The sequence below is a fragment of the Lonchura striata genome, chromosome 19 (genome assembly GCF_046129695.1).
Source record: "Lonchura striata isolate bLonStr1 chromosome 19, bLonStr1.mat, whole genome shotgun sequence".
Classification (NCBI taxonomy): Eukaryota; Metazoa; Chordata; class Aves; order Passeriformes; family Estrildidae; genus Lonchura; species Lonchura striata.
Window position 1 is genome coordinate 1,075,638 of NC_134621.1, and position 23,328 is coordinate 1,098,965.

A 23,328-nucleotide genomic window follows, 5' to 3' on the forward strand; every position below is an offset into this window, starting at 1 on the left:
CGAGGTAGGGATTGACTAACCGTGGAAAAATCCACATAATTGAGAAGACAAATGTGGAGCAGTTATTTTACAGCCTGAACTATGCAAGGAAAAAGGCTGCCCGTGCCAAGGGGCCAGCCAGGCTCATTGTGTGTGAGCAGGGCCGGGCAGCAGCGGCGCTTTCATCCCTGCCAGGTGTGGCTCCAGAGCTGCAGCAGCCCCGGGAGCAGCAGCAGCAGCATCCCCTGCAGCAGCAGCAGCAGCATCCCCTGCAGCAGCAGCAGCAGCATCCCCTGCAGCAGCAGCAGCAGCATCCCCTGCATCCCCACTGCCACGAGAGCAGCAAAATGCCCCCACAGGCTCAGCAGCCCGGGCACTGCTGAGCCCTTGGCTGCTCCCCACAATAACCCACATCTTCAGCTGCTTAAAACAATGCCTCAGGTTTGGCTTTTCCATTTTTCACATTCTGCTTTGGTGTGTGGGTCTGGGCTTCACATGAGGGGATGCTGAGCTCTCTGCACAGAGCAGGGAGACAAAACAATTCCTTCTCCAGCTGGGGACCAAGGACAAATGATCCAAATCTCAGGCCCAAGAGCACAAACACCGTGGGATGCAGAGAAAAACAAAAAGGATGGGACTGCACAGCTAACCCAGCCCAGCAGAGCCTGACAGGCTGCACAGGGACAGAACCCAGCCTAGCAGAGCCCGGCAGGCTGCACAGGGATATAAACCCAGCCCAGCAGAGCCCGACAGGCTGCACAGGGACAGAACCCAGCCCAGCAGAGCCTGACAGGCTGCACAGGGATGACTGCTCCCTGCTCCTCCCCGTGCTGTCAGCAGCCCCTCCGTGAGCCCTGGCAGGACATCTCACACCTCCTCACGCTGCTCCAATCACCCAACACTGCTGAAATTACCCTGAGCTCCAGAGCCCCCTGTGCAGGTTCCCATCTGGCTGCTGACCCAGGCTTGGAGACAGAGCCACTCTGCAGTGGCTTCCCTGCTTCTTCCACGCTCCTTTTACGAATACCAGGGAATCTCACAGATAAATAAACACTGGAAATACTGAAGTAGCAAAGTCTCGTACTTAAAAGGTTAGGAAACACTACAAATACTTTTTTTTGTGTAGATACCTTTCTCAAAGCAATGCAAATTCAGTGTAACCTTGGTTTCCATCACCCAGCAGGCAGCACAGGCAGGGTTACTTCCTTGACAGTTACCAAATAATTTGTTTTATCCTCATCACCCAGCACGAGGCTGCATTCCTCATGGACTGCACACAACTCCAACTCTGCTCTGGAGCTAAAGCTCCCTCCCAGACCTTCCCACCATGGCCCCCCTGACAGCAGCTCTGAGTGTAATTTGATTTTGACAGCTTCCTTGGGAGATGAAACACTATTATCCCAACTCAGACGGAACATAGGAAAACTCACAGTTAAGGTTTATTTTGGATGTTCAGTAAAAGAGAGTTTGAAGGTCTCTTTTTTTAAAACCACAAGCAAACCAAACCTTATCTAGCCTTCCAAGCAGCATTTAATATATTTTGAGAAATTTCAGGACATGGTTTCATGGTGGACTCGGCAGTGTCAGGTTCGCAGCTGGACTCAGTGGTGTGAAAAGTTTTTCACAAGGAAATGATCCCACATGCCCAGTCCCTGCTGGGGAAGGCCCAGGAGATGCCCAGAGCTCCCTTCCCAGCCCAGGCATTTCTGCAGCCCAGCCTGGCTGGTCCCAGCTCCTCACCCCAGCTCCTGGGAGCAGCACACACAGTCTGATGCTCTGAGACAATATTTACCTGCTGCTGCTGCTGCCAGCAGCCCTCTCACAAGCCTGGCCTCACTCTCTAAACCTTTTCCCACACCTGGAAGGAACGAGGCAGGGACCTTACAGCCAGCTCTTGTCACCACACAGGCACAGTTCAACCCCAGGAGAGATCGAGCCCAAGCCAAAAATGAGGCAAGACCCGCAGAAATCGGAGTGCAAGTTTTTTAGGACTAAAAATACCCCCAAGAAATGCCCTGTAAGCTCAGGTTTGTCACTTCCCAGCTTCTCACTGTTCACACCCAGCCCAAGTATTGCACTATTTAGACCAGGCAAGACAAAAAGCAAAGTTAATTTTTCCCCTAGGAAGGGTTAAATCCACTTAAACAATGTGCAATAAAGACAGAGCCGTGCCCCAGTAACACTGAAGTTGTTTCTATCCCACACAATAAGCTCAGGAAGCAAAATTAAAATCTATCTGCATGGTCTGAGGTCACTCGGGCTAGGGATGGTTATTTTAAATCTGAATATTAAAAACATATGCTTCTAGCAAAGCTGAACCTGCTGGTGCTCAGCCTTTCCCAGGGAATGCTGAACACCTCCAGAGCCCACCAAGCAGGACTGGAGCCACCTCCAAGGGGTCACAGCAGGCAGGGCTGGGGCTCCATAGGATGGAAACAGATATTGTTTAGACAAGATGATGAACATCTCTAAAGATTCAATCTTTAATCATTTCTGATTTACAAACTAATCCTAACAATGATGCAATGCATCCCCAGCCCACTGCTCTGAGGCTCGTAACTCCAGCACAGCCCATACACACTGCTAATTAGTTTCTATTACAGCAGAAATGCTCTTAATAAACAGCAGTGTGAAGAGACTTTTGGATTGTGCAGTGGCCACGTAAATAACCTTTAGGAGAAGCCCTTTAGTGCCCATGTGCTGGCTGGGCTGGCTGCAGCAGGAGCTGAGCACTGCCCTGGGAGAGGGGAATCCTGCAAAGAATGATTTCCAGTCAGCCTTTGCAGCACCAGGAGTGCTTTGCCTGCCTCCCCTGATCTGCCAGGACAATTCTCTAGGTGTGCACAGAGCAGCCGGAGCAGGGCTCCAGCCTCAAGCACTTTGAGGGCAGCACCAGGGTAACAAAATTCTCACACCAGGCTGAGCCCAGGCTCCCTGGAGGACTCTGTGCCACCCACTGTGACCAGAGGTGACACTGCAACCTTGCTGTGCAGAGCCACTGTAAACAAAAACACAGTGCCACAGTTTCTGCTCGCTTTCAGAAACTCGGTTTTGACAAGAAATTCAAAACCCTTACATAACCATATAATTAAAGGATTATTATGAGAGATGGTTTGCTTAAAATGATCCGTTCTGCTGAAGAACATCTTGACTGGGTGCAGCACTCTCCTAACCAGGAAAAGGACATAAAGTGGCTGATTTTGGAGCTTATCTGTTCAGGAACTTATTTATGCTCTGCTCCAAAGTTTAGAGGAGCCAGAAGCCAAAGAACCCCTCCTCAACAGAGCAAAGAAATGACACTGACAGGGAAAATGCCAAACAGGGCGAGTTTTGCAAGCTCCCAATATTTACCATCCATCCCAGAGTACTCCATTCTCATGCAAGCATGTCACAATGAGAAAACAACATCTCTATAAGGGTAAAATAAACAGCATTCACAATTTCTGAAAGCATTCTTCCACAATTATTGCACTAGATTAGATTGCCTCATCACCAGGGCCAGAGGCCATTTACACTATTTTCTTTCTTTTTTATTTTTTTTTATGGAACAGATGAAAGGATTACAGAAAGTTTTCTGGGGCCAAATTCGGAGCTAATGATGGGAAAATTCTTTTGCTAATCCCCACTGCTAGCAGACTCCTGAGGCTGGAAAAAACACAATGTCTCCTGGTACCCTGCTTCCATGTTGCTCATCGGTGCAAAATGCCCAGCTCAGGAGGTTTGCAAAGGCCCATCAGCTTTAGGCAGAGCCATAAAATCTGCAGGACTTGAGCACAGAACCACTAAAATCTGCACAGTGAGAGCCAAGGATGGGGCTCAGCCTCAGCCACTCCATCCCAGCTGTGCCCTGGGGCTCTTCCAGGACATTCTGTGCCTGCAGGATTCCTGCAGAGATGGGTGGAAAGCCATGCAGCCAGGCTGGTGTCACCTGCTGTCACCTGGGCACATCCCTCCCATGGGCACAGCTGCCAGCAGGCCCCAGGGATGCCCTGGGACACAGCTCCAGCCCTGCCCCTCAGCCCAGCAGACACCTCCTTCCCAAAGGCCAGTTTAATCACCTTGCAGCCATTTAACAACACAAAGGAATTTGCATGTGAGGAGTAAACTCTGCACAGTTAATGCCTTAGGTCCTGGTGCATCTGCAAAGGCACAGCTACACCAGCTGGCACTCGGGGAAAATGCCCTGGCAGCCTCAGAGAGCTGCAAACACCTCCAGAGAGCTGGAGCTCCTTGGAATGGAGAGAGCAGCCTGAGGAACGAGTCTGGAAAATCAGTACCCGGCTCCCTAAAGCCTCATCCATTCATGCACATTATCAGCTACTTCTGAATGAAGGCAGGCTTTACTTTAAGAGCAGGACAAGCTGCAGGCACCTCCGGAGCTGCAGAAGGTGGGAACATCCCCAGCAGCCAGGGAAGTGGAAGTGAAGCTTCCCACAGAAAGGGGCTTTTGATGGAAAGTCTGACTGGAGGAAAGAGAAATGTTGAAGCAGCACTTAATGAAGATGAACTTCCCCTGCCTCCCCACAACCCAGACGATGCCATTATCACTCAGCACCAGGAAGGAAAGGGATTCCAGGGAAGGGGAAATTACAGGGCAGTTATCCTCATCAACCTGAGCGAGCAGCAGTGACACGAGCTTGGCACAGAGCCTGAGCAAAGTCTGCTCATGGTTAAGCACAGGGCATGAAGTAAGATGTGCACAGGGAAAACAGCCCCTGGAAAATATTGCTAAGGGCTTCAGCTTTTCCAGGGTGCCAGTGGCAACAAAATGTCTGACCTTATCCCCCCCGTATCTGCCAAAAAAAAGCCCAAAAAAAAGGGATTGCATCAAGTCAGCGGAAACACGGGAGTTCCACTGGCCTGGCAGGGCTGGGGCTGAGTGCTGAGTGATCTGCCCCCACATCTGGGGAGCCAGGCTGATTCCCAGCTCCTTCAGACAGCTTCAGCCCTACTGGTGACACCTCCTGCAGCTGGTGCTGGGCACAGGCTCTGAGCAGCACGACCCTCACCACTCCCTGCAAGCTCCCCTCTGTGGAACAGCTCCTCTGGCTCCAGGTAGAGCCCCCACGAAAACAGGAATCTGCTCAAGGCTTTCTAACTGTCTGCCACACAAACAACACCAGCACCACCTGCAGTATTTGGAAAAAGAAGGGTTAAATATATCAATTTCACAGATATTTCAGGGTCTCATTGATAGAAGTCTGGCAAAAACACAGATCCTTCAGGGTCCCAAAACTGTAAGAATTTGGGGAACCATCCCCAACAGAGAAATGGGACACAGATCATGTATTTTCCTGAGGAGAAACCAAAGTTTCACAGAGAGTCCATAAACATTCTCATGCTTCCCACCTGTTTCCTATTTAGAGCAAAAAAAGAAAAAAAAAAAGCAATTAATATGACTTTCTAAGCAACTATTAATAAAGAAAGCTATGAGATGAGACCTCTGATTGAAAATGTCTTTCCTCACATGAGGCAGGGGATCCAAATATGACAAGAGCACTAAGCACAGTGTCTCCCAGCTGCACAAACCCTTCCTTAACAACCCAAGATTAATAAACAAAGACATTTCGAGGCATTTCCCATCCCTCCTGGGTTCAGCCGTGGCAAACAGGAGAAATCCATCCTCTGCTGCCCCGTGCTGCAGAACAGAGCTCCCAGCAGCACCTCCTGGCAGTGATGTGGATTTGGGAACCCTCACTCCCAGCAAACTCACAGAGAGAAGCAAAGGGAAAATTGCAAAGGGAAAATCCCACCCCGGGAAGAAGCAGGTCTCAGGGTTTGGTCTCAGGGTTGTTGTAGGAATATAAAAAGGTAAAAGATTATAGAAAGTGCAAAAAGGCCCCAGAAAGTAGACATAAAGCTAAGAAAAGCTGGGAAATTTCAAAACCATCTCATGGGAAGTTAAGAACCAAGTGAATACATTTATATTTATCATAAGGAACAAGAAAGAACAAGAACTTATTGATAATTCAAGATGTGAAAAATCCTAGATATATGCTTTGCAAAGATCGAAAAAGTTTCAATCTTAAATAATGAATTGTGTATTGTTTGAGGTTGATAGAAGTTCTTTTGTTAATGTTTAACCCATGTGGGTCCTTTTGTTATTTGTTGGAGTATAATGACTTTGCACCTTTTCTTTTATGCTACTGGTTCAGAGAATATGTAGAAAAAGGCTTTGCATGGGCTGCCATCTCATCTCTGATCTGGATTTGCATAGGTGTTGTTGTTTGCCTGTGTCTGTTGCTTTCTGCTTGTAGGACACAGACAATAAACCCTGAGTCTGACCCAGCCAGACCCACCCGTTTGTGAGACACAGACCCAGCAGAGGCTGTCAGCAAGGAAAGGGCACTGCCCTGCTCGAGGTGAGGCACCAGGAGGGATGAAGCACAGGGGTGCACCCCTGGCAGGGGCAGAGGCCCAGGGTTCTCACTGGGCTGCTCCAGATGAAAAATCAGGAGCACTGGAGGATCTGCTCTGCCAGGGCTGGCTCGTGCCACGTGCACTGTGAGGTGATAACAAAGCAGATTTATTTATTACTGCAGGAGAGCAGTCCCACCGCCTGCTCTGGAAGGAGCATGGTGCTCTCCTGGCTCAATATTACACTTAATTTGATCTACACTCACTGCCACAAAGCCTCCCAAAGCCAAGCCCTTGCAGCACACAATGCAGTGCTTCTCCTTTAATCGCTGGCTCAAGACCTTTCCATTCAGTTCAGGAAAGGCACAGAATGAGAACGCTCAAGTGAAGCCCTGCAACACATGAAAACTGTCATAAAATGGAAAAAGGCAGAAGATGGAGAACAAAATAAATTCTGTGCTTTGCAGCAGCAATCACCAAGGTCTTTGTTCAAAAGTCAGGCTGGGGGAAACATCCCAAGGGCTCTACAGAGCCCACAGGGAACGGAGAGAGGCAAATAAAACCAGGTGATGAACGGGCAGAATCTGCACTGAACATAAACCTTCAGTGCCAGCTGCTTGCTCTGTGGGCAGAAGGAGCAGTTGTGTGGGGAGAGGAAAAAACAAATCCCAGTCTTACAGAAAAGTGAGGCAAAATCTTGTCCTTACCGTTCTGCTCATCCAGCTCATTCCCAATTTCCTGCCCCATTTGTTTTTGCCTGGATATGATTGAAGAAAGAGCATCGAGTCCAGCATCTTGTTCTGCACCAGGAAAATATGTTAAATTACTTCAAGAAGTTGCTGAAATGCCAGGCTACATAAAATAGGTAGAAGTGAAGGAAAAAAAAAAAAATCTAGTCTGTGCTTAAAGGGCTAAAATGTATTAAGAAAAACACATGAACACAACATGAAAATTAATCCTTATGGCAACAGTACTCTTGAAGTAATGTGAATGATGGGTAAATTATTTCTCTGCTCTGGCTGGGTCATTTTGCTGAGGATCCAAAAAAAAAAAATCCAAGAATTTAACATTTAGCTGTTACTCAATCATAAATGCAGGGGATTTTCTGGCACACAGAGTGAGCTCCAGATTAGCCTTTTTAAATTTTCCAAGCAACTTTGAACATGAATAAAAGAAAACAGGTGATGCAAACACCAAAGAATTCAAGGAGGTTTTCAAAGCTGCGAGAGGACACAGAGGGTGGGGAGAGCTGAGGGCAGTGACAGTGTGATGTGCTCCCAGAGCTCTGCAGAGCTCCTGGGTGAGGAACCACATCCCCTGTGCCCTGCAGCCAAAATGTGCAGCTCTCCCTGCCCACAGCTGCCAGGTCAATGCCCAGGGCACAGCAGTGATGGGAAATGGGGTGGCCAGGACACCCTCCACTTCAACAGCCTCATCTAATTACCTCCAATGTAATTAAAAACCCTCCTGCACCATCCAGACATTCTCCTGAGCTGCACACAAGCTGTTCCCAGGCAGAGTGAAGCAGGCTTTTTCTGGAGACTGATTTCATTGCATCACTTCCAGTACTGGAATTGCCTGGAAATGAGCTCATCATCCACCTGACCTCCTCAGGCTGAGCCTCCCCAGCACTCCCAAAGTCAGAGACTCCTTACGGGTGCTGAGGGCCAAACTCTGAAGGGCCTTTTTGGGGTGAGTTAATTCTTACCTCGTCCCAATTCAACAAGGCCTTTAGTGCACCCAGCAAGGCCCCTACACTCAGTGCAGTTACGTGATCACACTGCACACCAAAACCATGAATATGGGCAAAACCAGGACTCCCAAAATTTAATTTAAGAAGTTACACCCAGATAAGAACAATGCTGCCCCTGCAAATACAGAAATCAGCTGCCTGGAGCTGCTGTGTTTGACATCTGTAAAGAATAAAACTTCAGCACAGGTTTGTGGCAGGCACATTCTTCCCTCTCTCAGGATTTTTCACAGAGGTGCACAGAGAGAAGAAAGAGACAGCAATTTATATTTCTACTCCTTGTTTTTCCATGTGGAATGTGTTTGGAGAATTGTTTACCTGGACTGAGTTCTTGGTTGGATTCTGGTGAGACTTGTTTGAGCTGGTGGCCAATCCAACCCACCTGGGGCTGGACTCTCAGAGAGGGGCACGAGTTGGGAATTAGATATGGTAGTTAGAAAAGTAAGTTTGTAGTTTTAGTATCTCCTTTAAATAGTATATTAATGTATTATAGCATAGTTATAATAAAGAAATCATTCAGCCTTCTGAACTGGAGTCAGACATCAGCATTCCTTCCCACTGGGTTCACCTGCATTTCCAATACAGATTGGGGTACTGAGGTTCAAATAAAAGCTCCTCTCAGAATCCCAGAGATGCTTCAAACACCCAGAAAGTCCCGTGTACCTTCAATGATCCTCCTCTGCTGCTGCCTGAGCTCATCAAAGCCGAGTCCTCTGGTCTCCTCGGGTTCTTCCAGGAGCCAGGGGTTGGTGACGCCTCGTTTGGCCCCTCCTGCCATGAGGCTGGATCTGAAAAGAGCCCCAGTGAGTGATTCCCACCTCTGGCACACAGCACAGCCAGGGCTGAGCACTGCCAGGGGTCTGTGCAACCCGGGAGGAACCAGCCTAAAACAGTCCCTGAGAGCAAATCCATCCCACAGGCTGGAAGGGGCAAGGAAGGGCAGAGCTTATCTTACAGGGATAAATAGATTATTGTATATATATTCCTCTTACAGGGATAAATAGATTATTGTATATATATTCCTCTTACAGGGACAAATAGATTATTGTATATATTCATCTTACAGGGATAAATAGATTATTATATATATTCATTTTACAGGGATAAATAGATTATTGTATATATTCATCTTACAGGGATAAGTAGATTACAGGGATACATAGATAATAGATATAAAATGTTCTTTGCATGACGAACACACAACATTCCTGGGAATACTCATTCCTGGATTTGCCACATGACCAAAGTACAAGCTCATAAAAATACTGCTACAGCCTCAAACAGTAAAAGGATCCACTTGTTAATAGAGATGCAAATCAGATGAGACTTAATTCCCCACAATCCTGACCAAACCTAACAAGGAACATTCCTGAATTTTAAGAGTTGTAGATGGACACAGCTCCCTTCCTGCATTTCCTAGTCTGGCATCAACCCGAACGAGAAGCCAGGAACACACACTCCCAAACGAAAGAGTAATTAAATAATGGGTTTTCTTTCCAAAGAATTATGACTTGAAATTGTTCACATTACAGACACTTCCCTGGTGACCACAGAAAACAAGATTTCCATGTCCAGAGCACATAAATCCAAGCAGTAAAACGAAACCCCACTCAAATATTTCCTCAAAACCAGATTTCTGCCTTCCAGCTCTGCACTGGTTTCTCCTAGAGGACAAACGTCCCTGAAGGCAGAACTGCAGCTCAGCTCTGGGGGCAGGCATGGTAAGGCTGCTGCCCCTGCAGATGCTGACAAGTTGGAATTTTTGCTTTCCGTTCTTTAAACTCTGAATTTCATTCCTGTTTGAATGAAAAACTTCTCCCTGCTCTTCCCCAAGCAACCCAAAACCAGAGAGGGCTTTTAGGATCTCTGAAGTTCTCACTGATTTTTGTTACACCAAGGAATCCCGGGCAGCTGGGGACATCTCCTGGCCGTGGGATGGAGCAGCCCTGCTGGAAAACCAGCCCGGAGCAGAGCCCGCAGAAGTCAGTGAAGTCAGAATGGAAAATGGGGAAAAAAGAAATGGAAAAAATAAAATAGAAAAAATGATACAAAAAAAATTTAAAAAATTATAGGAAAAAATATAAAAAGTTATAGAAAAAATAATACCAAAAAAATGGAAAAAATTATAGGAAAAATAGAAAAATAATACAAAAAAATAGAAAAATTATAGGGAAAAATAGAAAAATTATAGGGAAAATAGAAAAAGTTATAAAAAAAAAGAAAAAGAATAGAAAAAATATAGGAAAAAACAGAAAAAATAATAGAAAAAATATAGGAAAAACTAGAAAAAAGTAAAGAAAAATAATAGGAAAAAATAGAAAAATAATATAATAAATAGAAAAAATTAGAAAAAATAATAGGAAAAATAATTAATAGAAGAAAGTAATAAAAAAATAGAAAAAATAGAAAAATATAGGAAAAATTGAAAAAATAATAGAAACAAGGGGGAAAAACAACGGGGGGAAAAAACAACGGAGGAAAAAACAACGGGGGGAAAAACAATGGGGGGAAACAAAGAAAAAATAGTAGAAAAACTAATAGAAAAAACTAATAGAAAAACAACCCTCTTTTTTCAATGGAAGTGCCTATAAAAGAGTTTTTATAAATCTCAACACCTCCCTTAAGCACCCAGTGATGCTGAACTCCAAAGCAGAGGCAGCCCGGCTGTGCCAAGGGCAGTGCCAGGGAGGGGCTGGGATTCCTCTGCACCCCAGCCCTGCAGCTCCATGGCACTTCCATGGACTTGTGGCTGGCAATCAGGCTTGGTTAGACAGTGACACACCTGCAGTGCAGCTCTGCACAGCACCCAGCCTCCCTCCCTGCTCTGGGGATCAAACATGCTCTTTTATCTCCCAGCCCCACAGCTGGCACCAGGTTTGTGAGCAGGACAAGCATTACACTGCTCAAGAGGGAAAACCACTGCAGCTCCCAATTCGCTTCAATTAGGAGGACACAGAACCCAGGGCAACAGCATCTGCCAGAGCTGTTTAACTACAGCAAAGGGAATAAAGCTCTGCTTGCTAAAACGAGCACAACTATTTCTGCCTGTTAAGAAACAGCCAAGGCCAGCAAATTTGAAATAATTTGCGGTTCCATCTCCCTCCCTCCCACCGGTGCTCTGCCCCATTCCTGTAGGCTGGGTCATGACAAGTGGTCTGCTCGTTAGAATAATCTTTGTGACATGTTTGGTAACTGCCTTCCCCTGCACACTGCGCAGCTTCCCCTGCCTCTGATCCTGCCTGCCTGGCCTGGCTGGTGTGAAGATTAAAGCTTATCCAATTAGCCACCCACCGCCTCCGCCAAGTTAATCAGGCAAATCTTGGGAGCCCGGCAGAGCACTGGAGTGTGGGGATGGCTTTTGATGATGGGAGCAGATTTAACTAATTACAAGGCTCAGCAATGCTCCGAGTATAAAAGGTGATGGGGTTTAAAATCAGGGAGCTCTGTCACTGCCTAACAAGGGAGGGCTTGTCTTATTGTTTCACTGGTAATTCTTAGGACACCTCCCAAGCAACTTAGATTACTCAACCAGCACCTACTTTAGGCCAAGGCCACACATCAAGGCTTAGGGCTTCACAGGAGTGATCAGCAAGACTGAGCCTTAAACAAAACCGGGGTCATATGACAGCTGGCTGGATGATCACTTGAACATTCCCTCAACTACAGAGGGGCTCTTTGAAGCACCCAGGGCACCCAGCCTGGCTTCTCAGGGCAGCTGCAGGACTGGGGCATTCTCTCGCTTACAGTGCCCACTCTGTAGTTTTAGGAAGCTCCAAAAATGTAATTTTAACATACAAAATCAAAACCCTCTCCATCTCTCCAAAAACTCCTGAGGGGCCACATGAGCACGGGCACTTCCAAGTCCCCTCCAGGCACCATCCCAGGTGATTTCCTCCCAAGAAACTCTCCTGATGGGAAGCCTCCAGCACTCCCTGCAGCTGGGAGAGGATTTCCAGCCCCAGCAGCACAAGGACTGCTGCTCCCCTGTCCCAGGAAATCCCATGTTGCCCCTGACACCATTTCCCTGTGCCTGGGGTCTCTGCTCCCACTGCTTCAGGGACAGGAAGCTGCACTGAGGAGGGTGTTGGACAACCCTGACCACACAGCCAAAAGCCTTTAACCCTGGAGAGCCCCAGATCTGATCCTGGTGTTCTCCTGGATGGACAATTCCCTCTCCTCCCATCCCCACCCCAGCTCAGGATGCTGCAGCTGCAGCCAGGAGGCTCCAGCAGAACTGGGAGGGAGGAAGGACACCAGGAGGGACTTTCAGAGGCACCTGAACAGCTCATGTTGATCTCATTTCCTTCTTTCCTTATTTGCCCCTCACAGACAACACCCAGATTCCCAAAGGGATTTGACACCTGAAGCTGGGCACTCGTGGACTGAAGCCTGTTTGGCATTAGGCAAAATTCCTGTTTGGATCCAGGCTGAAAGACCTTCCATCTGTCAGGAAAGGGTTCAACCAGGAAAAATGGTGACCCACACTGGAGAGAAAAATGAATACAGACTCTTCCAAAATGTACCCAGGGTACCCCTTACTGAAGGTGCTTTGTGTCCCACAGGCACCAGAAGCTGTCTCTGTTTCTGAGGAACCCCAGGAGACACCAAGGAAGGGCAGGTAATTTATTGATCCTCTGGTGACTGGCATGGACTTCTCCAGCCCGAGACCTGGTCAGACAGAGTGGGAATACTCCCATTCCTCTGTCTCCACCAATGTTTCAATACTCGTGAAGTCTGAGATGTGACACGCAGGGAGTCACCGCTCCTGGCTGCTCTCCCCACTCCTGCCTTTGCAGTGGGATGAAGCCCTGGGAACTCTGCCCCATCCCAGCCCCTGCTCCAACAACCTGCACACATCCTCCCAAGGAGAAAAAGGGGCAGAGGACACTGGAACTGCCATGAAAAGCCCTTTAAAGGAAATGGAACTGCTCGAGGGGAGGCACCTACAGCCCAACCTTTCCCTGCAGAACCCCAGTGGCTCCTGAATTCGGGCGGAGGGGCAGGAGCTCTGTCCCAGCCACGGAGCATCCTGCAGCAGTTGTCACCCAGGATCAGCCCCGAGAGCATCACAGCTCAGCCCTGCAGCCCAAAAACAGCTTCAGAGCAGCTTCCACAGGATGTGAAACTCCCCGAGTGCTGAGCAGACCCAAAGCAGCTGAATTCCAGGGCAAAGCTCCCAGCCCCCAGCCCTGGACAATAAATTTGTGATCAGTGGTGCAGGAAGGTTAATGAAAGGAAGGGCTGCTGCCAAGAGCAGGGCTGGGCACCGTGGGCTGTCACATCAGGCCTGGATTAGAGATGGAAAAGCAGCACAAGCCAGGCAAGTGTCACTGCTCAGCTCCATCAAACCCCAGGTGCTGATTGTTCTAATGCAGGGCAAAGCTGAGTGTCAGCTCCAGGGCATTCCAGGGGGGCTCTGCACCTCCGGAACCCCAAAGCTGGGCCAGGATCTGCCAGGATTTCAGAGGGACCCCGGGCTGGGAATGGCAGCTGAGCCCTGCAGAGCCTGGGGGCCCCGTGCCTGACACCAGCTCCTGCCAGGAGCCAGCCAGGATTCTTCTGAGATCCTCCAAGATCCCTCCAAAGTCCTTCCACTGAAGAGACCCTCAGCAAACATAAACACACACAGGGATGCAGAAAAGCATCAGCTGACTCTGAGTGCCACCAAAACCAGTGCCCAAGAGCCACCACGCACAGAGTGACACCCTAAGTTTCATCTTTCACATTTCCCAGGCTCTGAGCTGCACACAAAGTGCCAGCAGCTCTCCTCACAGCTCAGGCACACACAACAATCCTTTTCCAGCCCCACAACCAAGGACAGCTGCAGCTCCAGCCCCAAAAAGTGCAACCAGCAGGAATGGAGGAGAGCAGCCTGGGAGGGTGGGACTGCAGCACCTGGAGCTGGAATTGGGCACTGAACCCTGTGTGGGAATGGCCCAGAACTCATCAAAGTGGGACAACTCCTGCCTCTGAGCCCACCTTGGGCCCACCTTGGGTGCAGCCCTGGCTGGGCTCTTGTGCTGCCCAAGGTGTGTCCTTTGAGGCCTTTTGATAAATCCCTGTTTATTCTTTCCCCCTGCCCAGCCTCTGCTCCAGGCAGCAGCAGAACTGCCAGGAATGTGCTGTCACTGACAAGGACACGTCACTGCTAAGGACAAGCCTCTCCCTTTGGTACCTGCAGGGCTGGGGGAGCTCAGTTCTCACCTCAGATGCTCCCAAACAGAGACCCAGGGGGTTTGAGGGGACAGTGCCATACCTGCTCACGTCTGCCTCCGGGCCCTCGTTCCTGTAGGATGCCTCGAGCTGTCTGTGCCGTGTCAGGAGCTCATCCACCAAATTCTGCCTCCTGTCCCCCTCCAGCTGGGTGCTGATGGCTCTGGGTTAAGGACCAAGCTCAGAAACACCAAAAAGCTTTCATTCCCTTGCATAAAATAATATTTGTTATACATTCTTAATATAAATCAGACTTCCCGATCATCCAAATTAACAATTTTAACTCAAAGAAAAGGCTCCAAGATCAAAGAGGATTGGTCATATTTTCTGAGTGAAACCTGCTGTTATTCTAGATGTGTTTCTGAGCTTTACATATCTGAAACAAAAGGTTTCATACAGTGGCCACAGAATGAATTTTATGTCATCATCTCAAAGTAATTAGAGGACTGAAAGGACATTTACTGCCAAATTTGCAGTAAGAATACCATTTCCCCTCTAAAATCCAAGCAAGGTAATTTTTTGTTTGTTTGTTGGTCTCTAACACTGACAAGGTGACAGTACTGCACAGGTTAAGCTCAGGGCAGGATGAGATTTCTTAACAGAGCTCCAAATTGCACTGCCACCACCAGGGCAGCCAAGCAGAAGAGAGCCTTTAAAATCAGCAGGGAATTTCTCATCTCACTTCACTGGAGGCTCCTCACACAGACCAGGGGAGCAGCTCCCAGCCAGGTGATCACAGAAAAACCAAAATTTTCCTTTGAGCATGTGTTTCCCCTTGCAATTCATGAGCAGAGCACCCGAGGAACAACTCACACAGTGCCTCTGGAGAGCTCTGCCTTCCCCAGGGGAGCTGTGGGGGCTGCTCCAAACTAACCTCAGCGACACCCTAAGGGCTTTAACTCTCTCCCAGGCACTGCTGAGCGGGTTCAGCACTGGCTCAACTGGTCTGTGTGTGTTTTCTGCCACAGCAGCAGCACCTGCCTGCCCAAGCACCCACTGGGCAGGGCAGTGTCAGCACTGGGCACCAGCACAGCACTCAGGGCTCAGGAGGGGTTTGTGCTGTGCTAGGCTGAACTGAAACACCCAAACCTCAAACCAGACTGCTCCTGGTACCTTGAGGGAGATGCACATCCCTGTGACTCCTTAACCTGACTCTTCAGCACCTCCCAGTCCAGCCACAGGGGGACACTCCTAGCAAAAAATCTGATTTCTTCCCAAGGTGTATTTTTCAGCATTTTGACCAATCTGCAGCTGCAGGGCTGTTGTTTCTTAAGTCAGTCAAAGCCAGGATACCCCAGCCTGAACAAAGCTTCCTCCTTCCTTGTAGCAAGGCCTGGCCAAGAGAAAATGCCAAGAGAAAATCCACCTGGCCAGTTTAGTGCTGGCCAAGTGATCTTGCTCATGGAGCAGCACTGCCTGCCCAGCACAGACAGCTCTGAGGTGCCTCAGACACCTCCTTCAGCTCCTCTCAGCCCCTCCTGGCAAGGACAGGGACACAGAGGTGGCCAGAGCCAGGCTCTGTCCCAGCCCCTCCTGCGTGCAGCTGCCCTGCAAAGAGCAGCCAGCAGCACAGAGAAAGGGCTGGTGACCAAGTGTCCTGCAGAGGGACAGAGGGGAACACCCAGAGCCTGTGGCAGGGGTGACAGCACATTTTGCAGTGTGCCCCACAGCCCAGCAGGACAGGGCTGCTGTTCACGGGAGACAGAGGGAAAATGTAACAGGGTAGAAATCCATTTGGATTTAGGTGAAATGTGCTGCTTTGAGCTCGCCAGAATAAGTAAAATATGCTGTTTAGTCTGGTAACTGCAGCACTGTAAAACTGCCCCAGCTGAGGAGAAAGAATGAGAATTTCCAAGCTGAAGAGATAATAAGAGAGGCTCCTCGAACCTTGAAACAGACAGGGCAGAGTGACCCAGGAGTTCTTTCTGTACTTTCTGACAAAAACTGAGTACAAGAGTAACTAGCTGTAAGTGTAATCAGCAGAATGAATATGTATGAACCTATTGCGAAATTCTATGCATATGTAAATTAGTAAGAGTAATAAAAATGGATCAGGAGTTCTCAGGGGCAGCATGTCCTTTGAAGGGGAACGATCCCTACATGCTTCCAGCACTGCAATAAACATACCATATAGAATATGGTATATATAATACATATAATACTGTCCCTACAAATGCCTGCAGGAACTGTGGGGTTTGGATCTGTCCCTACAAATGCCTGCAGGAGCTGTGGGGTTTGCCTCTCCCCCATTGATACATCTGCCGTGTGGACACCGCCCGCAGCAGCTGCTCCCTCAGCTGCTCAATCTTCTCCCTGAGGCTCTGCAGAGAGGACCTGATGGCCACGTTCACCTGGGGGAACACAGACATCGTCACTGGCCTGCTCTGTCACATTTGCAGGACATTTCATGCACATATATATATACATATATTTAACATTTGCTGCACAGGTGTGCAGGGCCCCACTGCAGCCCCAGAGAGCCTGCTCAGAGCCAGGAGGCACTGCTTACAAAACAATGCAACAGTTTCACAAACACAACTCTGAGGCATTCATGCTGATGAATATGGAAAGCTGTCTCTCAAGTCTTTATAAACACACTTCTTTATATGGGCAAAACATTTCAGCACGTTTTAATATTTTCCAGATAAATTTCCAGCTCTTTCCTCTGATCGTCAATAAAATGCAGGCACCAGCTTCTTTTGTCACTGGGTTTCTTTCCCAGCTACCAGGATCAGAGAGAAGGTTGCTACAGGTTCACACATTCCCTGCACTGAACTGCTCCAGACTTGAAACTTCAGACCCCAAAGAAACACAGATTGTTCCATTTCCCTTCCCAGCAGCGCCCCCAGTCCTTTCTCACCACTGCCCTGCCCAAGTCCCAGATGTGTCTGTTCCCAGTAAAAATCTCATCCAGTCATTCCTCCCTGCTGCAAGCAAACCCAGGCTTGCAGGAACCCCCACCCCTTCCCAACTCAAACTCACATTATCCTCAGAGTTTTTCCTCCTCAGATGTTATTTCTTTTCATTCCAGTTATGCAGAAAAAAACCACTCTAACTGCAATTAACAATGCAAGTCACCCTAATTAAGACTTGCTGTGCCTCTTGTTTACAAGCTGTGGCTTACAAGGGGCAGCAAGCCCAGCTGCTCCGTGGGGAACTGGGAGCAGAGAGGAAAATCCCTCCTGGAGAGGCAGCAGCAGCCCTCTGCAGGTGCCAGACCCTGCCTGGGTGCTCAGGGCTGCAGCAGGAGAGCCTCAGGACACTGAACCTCTGCCCCGCTGGGCTTTGCCCCCAAACACCCCCAGACACAGCAGAGAGCAGATGCACCCAGGCTGAGGCAGCCAAAATCCACCTGGGACCAAAGCAGCCAACACCACTGCAGCAGCAGATCCAAACCAGCACGGGGGATCAGAGATTCTGGGAGTGCTGGAGCCTCTGCAATCAGGTAATTAAAGGTAATTAATTTTATATGTTCTTAGCTCCAGGTGAAGAATGCTGCATTTGTCTGACCCAGAGCAGCAACAGAGCACAAAGGTGACATGGCCAAAAAAGTCACCAAATGCAGCCACCTGCCCAGAAACTGCAGTGAGAGAACTGAAGATTTCCCCTCCTGTACAGAAAACTAAAGGGAAAGGAAAAGGAAAAGGAAAGGAAAGGACCAATGGAAGTTTTATAAATAGCTCAATAGAGCAGAGTTCACAGATGGTAAGTGCTGGATTAAAATCTCTCCTCACAGTTTACTTTTCCATTTTAGATTTTGTGCTCTATTTTTGGCTCAGCAACAAGCAAGAAGTTTGTCAGCTGTGCTAATTGCAAAACAGTACAAAAATAAAACCCTGTTTACGTTCTCCCTAAAAGCCAATACTGCACAAAGACATTTTTCCTGCATTACAGCACTCAGGAGGCACAGGACATGTGGCTGCTCAGCCGTGGGTTTCTCAACAGACATTTCTGTTATGAAAACACCTCTCTCCTTGCTGGAACCTTGTTTAGAGTAGAATCAAACCCTGCCAAATATTCCTCTCTACCTGTTAATGGATGAAAGGAAGCTGGAAAACGCAGGCCATGGGACAGATGATTTTATGGAGGAGTCAGTCACCCGTGCAATGTTTCCACAAACACAACCCCGGAGAGTTCCAGCCCCAGAAAGGCTCCAAACAGCACCAGCCCCATGTTCCATCGGGGTTTGGGCTCCTCAGAGGTGCCACTGATGGCAGCAGAGAACTTTGCCCTCCATAAATACAGACTGAGCAGCAAGTTTTTATTGGTCTTCTGTTGTTGAGGAGTATCTGTGCAATTCTGACACTTCACCATCCTGAAAGCAGGAATTTAATCTGCACCTCCAAACACTCCACAGCCAGAGAAAATCCTGCTCCCAAATCCCACTTATTGGGGTTTCTGAGACCCCTGCTCAACTCCTGCTGAAGTGAGGCAGCCATTCAGCAGCACTGGTTATTGTGCACAGCCTACACACTCTTCCTCAGAATTTCTTCCTAGGAAACATTTCAAAAATGACATTTGATTTGAACACCTCTCAGCAAAGTGAGTGGCCCAGCAGATCCAGTGATCAGGCACTGCATTACAGCCCTGATACAGAGAGGGGGAGAAAAAGCACTGCACCTTTGATTATGCCAATTATTAAAAACTACCAACTCAAGGGCTTGCAGCAATTTTCACCTGAACACAGCCAAGGGAGCAGGTAATGACTCAAAGCTGCTCCTGAAGGAAAGGAGCCCCAGGGAAAGCAGTCTCCTGAAAACCCTAACTTTATTTTATTTCTTACACAGGGAGTGTGAAAACGTGGAGGACACAACATTCCTGGGGAAGCTCCAACTGCTGCTTCTCATTCCTGTTAACTCTGGGCTTGCATTCTGTGAGAAATGCAGCTAAAACACGGCTGCAAGATTCCTGTTCCCTCTGACCTGCAGGCACTGCAAAAGGCAGGAGCCAGCCCTGGGGGAGGAACATCTGCTCCCTGCTCACAGACAGAGGGCACAGAGCAGCTGCTGAGCACCCCAGAGCCTCTGGACAGCTCCATCCCAGCATCCCAACACCCCTGAGCCACTGGACAGCTCCATCCCAGCATCCCAACACCCCTGAGCCACTGGACAGCTCTATCCCAGCATCCCAGAGCCTCTGGGACAGCTCCATCCCATTATTCCTGATCCCTGAGCTTCTGGGACAGCTCCATCCCAGCATCCCAACACCCCAGACCCTCTGGACAGCTCCATCCCAGCATCCAAGAGCCTCTGGACAGCTCCATCCCAGCATCCCAACACCCCTGAGCCACTGGGACAGCTCCATCCCAGCATCCCAACACCCCTGAGCCACTGGGACAGCTCCATCCCAGCATCCAAACATCCCAGAGCCTCTGGGACAGCTCCATCCCAACATCCCTGAGCCACTGGGACAGCTCCATCCCAGCATCCCAGAGCCTCTGGAACAGCTCCATCCCATTATTCCTGATCCCTGAGCTTCTGGGACAGCTCCATCCCATTATTCCAATATCCCTGAGCCTCTGGGACAGTTCCATCCCAGCATCCCAGAGCCTCTGGGACAGCTCCATCCTGGAATTCCTCCCCGCACCCCGGGAATTCCTCCTCGCATGCCGGAATTCCGCCTCCCGAGCCAATCCCGGCCCCAGCCCCGCCGGTCCCGCCCCCGCCGGGGCACCTTGGCCGAGCTCTCCCCGCTCCGCTGGCAGCGGCTCCGCTCCTGCAGCTTCTCGGCGATGTCCTGGGCCAGCTGGCGGGCGGCGGCCAGCTGCGGCAGCCTGCAGAGCGACAGCGGGATACTGGGATCGTGGCGTGGGATAATGGGATGGGATCCATGGGATGGGCTGGGATGGGATGGGATCCATGGGATAGGATGGGATGGGATCTCATGGGATCAGCCAGGATGGGCTGGGACCCACCCGGAACAGCTGGGATCAGCTGGGATCTCATGGGATCAACTGGGATCTCATGGGATCAGCCGGGATGGGCTAGGATGGGCTAGAACCCGCCAGGATGTGCTGCGACCCGCCGGTATAAGCCTCGGGAGGGGAAAGCACAACACCCCCAAAAAACCACACAGCCCCAAAGCCTGGGATGGGCTTTGGGAAAGGAGCCCGGGAAGGGCAGAGACAGCCCCCAAACACAAACACACCGGGATGGGCTTTGGGAAAGGAGCCCGGGAAAGGCAGCACAGACCCCAAATACACAACCACACCAGGATGGGCTTTGGGAAAGGAGCCTGGGAAGGGCAGAGACAGCCCCCAAACACAAACACACCGGGATGGGCTTTGGGAAAGGAGCCCGGGAAGGGCAGAGACAGCCCCCAAACACAAACAAACCGGGATGGGCTTTGGGAAAGGAGCCTGGGAAGGGCAGCACAGACCCCAAATACACAACCACACCAGGATGGGCTTTGGGAAAGGAGCCTGGGAAGGGCAGAGACAGCCCCCAAACACAAACACACCGGGATGGGCTTTGGGAAAGGAGCCCGGGAAAGGCAGCACAGACCCCAAATACACAACCACACCAGGATGGGCTTTGGGAAAGGAGCCTGGGAAGGGCAGAGACAGCCCCCAAACACAAACACACCGGGATGGGCTTTGGGAAAGGAGCCCGGGAAGGGCAGAGACAGCCCCCAAACACAAACAAACCGGGATGGGCTTTGGGAAAGGAGCCTGGGAAGGGCAGCACAGACCCCAAATACACAACCACACCAGGATGGGCTTTGGGAAAGGAGCCTGGGAAGGGCAGAGACAGCCCCCAAACACAAACACACCGGGATGGGCTTTGGGAAAGGAGCCCGGGAAGGGCAGCACAGACCCCAAATACACAACCACACCAGGATGGGCTTTGGGAAGGCACAGACCCCAAACACAAACACAAACACAAACACACGCACACCGGGTCGGGCTTTGGGAAGGCACACCGCGCCCCGCCCGGCCCCGCTCCCCGCACGCTCCGCAGCCCCCGCGGGGCGGCTCCCGGCCCGGCCCCGACCCGCAGCCCGGCCCGGCCCGGCCCGGCCCGGCCCGGAGCTCACCAGGGGTCCGGAGCCATCGCGGCCCGGAACCTGCCCGGAGCTTCCGCCGGATCCGCCCGGGCGCGCAGGCGCCGGGAGGGGACGGAGGGGAAGGGAAACGGGAGAGGGAAATGGGAGAGATGGGGAGAGAGGGGAGAGATGGAGAGATGGAGAGAGGTACCGGGGCTCGGGCCCGGGCAGCGCAGCCGGCCCCCGAGGGGCGGCAGTGCGGGGAGCGGCGCCGGTGGCGCAGCGGGGAGGGCAGGGCCGGTGCTCGGGGCAGGGGGGCCGATGTTCGGGGTTTGCAGGGACAGAGGGGCAGGTGTGCAGAGTGCAGGGACAGCTGCAGATGTTCGGGATAGAGGGGCAGATGTTTGGGGTGTTCGGGACAGAGGGGCAGGTGTGCAGAGTGCAGGGACAGATGTGCGGGGCGTAGGGACACGTGCAGATGTTCGGGGTTAACAGAGGTTCCATGCACAGAGGTTTGCAGTACAAGGTGCAGAGGTGTTTAGGCTGTTCAGGTGTAGATGTGTGCAGATGTGCACAGCACACAGCCACAGCTGTCCCCACCCCTCCCTGCTGCCACAGAAACCCAGCGCTGAGCGGTGGCACCGGTTCCCTCTCCAGCGCTGTCCCCTGTCCCTGCCCATCTGCGGGGACAGCCGCTGCCCATGCCGATGTCGCCGTGCCCCGGTCCCGGTGCCACTGGAGGTGTTGGCACTGTCGCTGTTTCGGCTCCGAGCCCTTCCCACCCCTGATCCACCGGGGTTTGCCCTCTCCCTTTGTTTTTGGGGGCGACCGGTGACGCAAATGGGGCACAAACCCGAGGAGTTTGACAGAGCCAGCGAGGCTTTGTCGCCCTCGTGATGCGGGGCCGTGCTGATAACGGCAGCGATGACGGCAGCGATAGGGACAATCATAACAATAGTGATAACGACATTGATAACGAGAACGAGCGCATCTCCTCAGCACGTTGTTCCCGTTCCGGGGCTGATCCCTGCTCTGCTCCCCCATTCCAGAACTGATCCGTGTTCTGCTCCCCCGTTCCAGAACTGATCCCCGCTCTGCTCCCCTGTTCCAGAACTGATCCGTGTTCTGCTCCCCGTTCCAGAACTGATCCCCGCTCTGCTCCCCCATTCCAGAACTGATCCGTGTTCTGCTCCCCCGTTCCAGAACTGATCCGTGTTCTGATCCCCGTTCCAGAACTGATCCCCGCTCTGCTCCCCCGTTCCGGGCTGGGCTCTGTCCCCTGGCCCGTCTCTCCGCACACCCGGAGATGCTCCCGCAGCCGCGGCCATCAAACATTCATGGCCTTCGGCTTGCGCTGCTCAGCCCGAGCCCCACGGCCTCTACATCTTTCATATTTCACAGGCAGGGAGGCAGGTCAGGAACAACCTGCAGCTGCTCTTATCACACCAGAAACAATCCGATTTTAAAGGCAAATAAACATCTTTTAAAAGCTTGGGATGCCTATAAAAGTGCCCGCTGAGCACAGCCCGAGCTGGGAGTTCTGCGGCAGCGCTGCGGGACCGGGCCGGTGTCCCGGGAGCCTCTCGCAGCTGCTGGAGCCGCTTTTCCTCCGGCTCAGCTCTTCCGTGCGTGGGCACAGCGCTCACTGCGCGTTCCGAGGCTGGCACCGATCGGTGCCAGCCACTGCCCGGGGCACACCGGGGCCGCCGGAGCCCACGGCCGGCCCGCAGCAGCCGCAGCCGAGCGGGAGCACGAAGGTTATCCTGGGGAAAATAAAGGGCTCGTTTACTGCTCGTGTTGCTGTTTGATGCTATCTCGGCCCACGGGGTGTTTACAGCCCCCGGCCGGGCCCGGCGCGGAACCGGGGCAGGAAGGGGCGATGCGGGCGCGGAGCTGCTCCACCCTCGCTGTGTTTACCCCAAATAAACCCCGCGGCCGCGGGCCGGCCGCACCTTAAGAGCGCGGGCAGGTGCGGGGCAGAGCGGAGCCGCGGGGTGGCCGGGCTGGCCCATGCTGCGGGTGGGCTCAGCCGGCCCCGCTGCCCC

General features: G+C 51.1%; 1 protein-coding gene across 1 annotated transcript in view; it reads right to left on the reverse strand.

Annotated features, from left to right (window-relative positions):
- Positions 1–21,397, reverse strand: part of STX8 (syntaxin 8) — an 82,940-nt gene extending 61,543 nt beyond the window's left edge. Inside the window, exons 1-6 of the mRNA XM_021539077.2 lie at positions 21,335–21,397; positions 19,973–20,072; positions 16,556–16,650; positions 14,343–14,453; positions 8,750–8,874; positions 7,044–7,136 (exon numbers count right to left, since the gene is read on the reverse strand). Coding sequence (XP_021394752.2) covers positions 7,044–7,136; positions 8,750–8,874; positions 14,343–14,453; positions 16,556–16,650; positions 19,973–20,072; positions 21,335–21,351 — 541 coding nt within the window. The 5' untranslated portion in view covers positions 21,352–21,397. The remainder of the gene's footprint in view (positions 1–7,043; positions 7,137–8,749; positions 8,875–14,342; positions 14,454–16,555; positions 16,651–19,972; positions 20,073–21,334) is intronic.
- Positions 21,398–23,328: the final 1,931 nt, after the last annotated feature.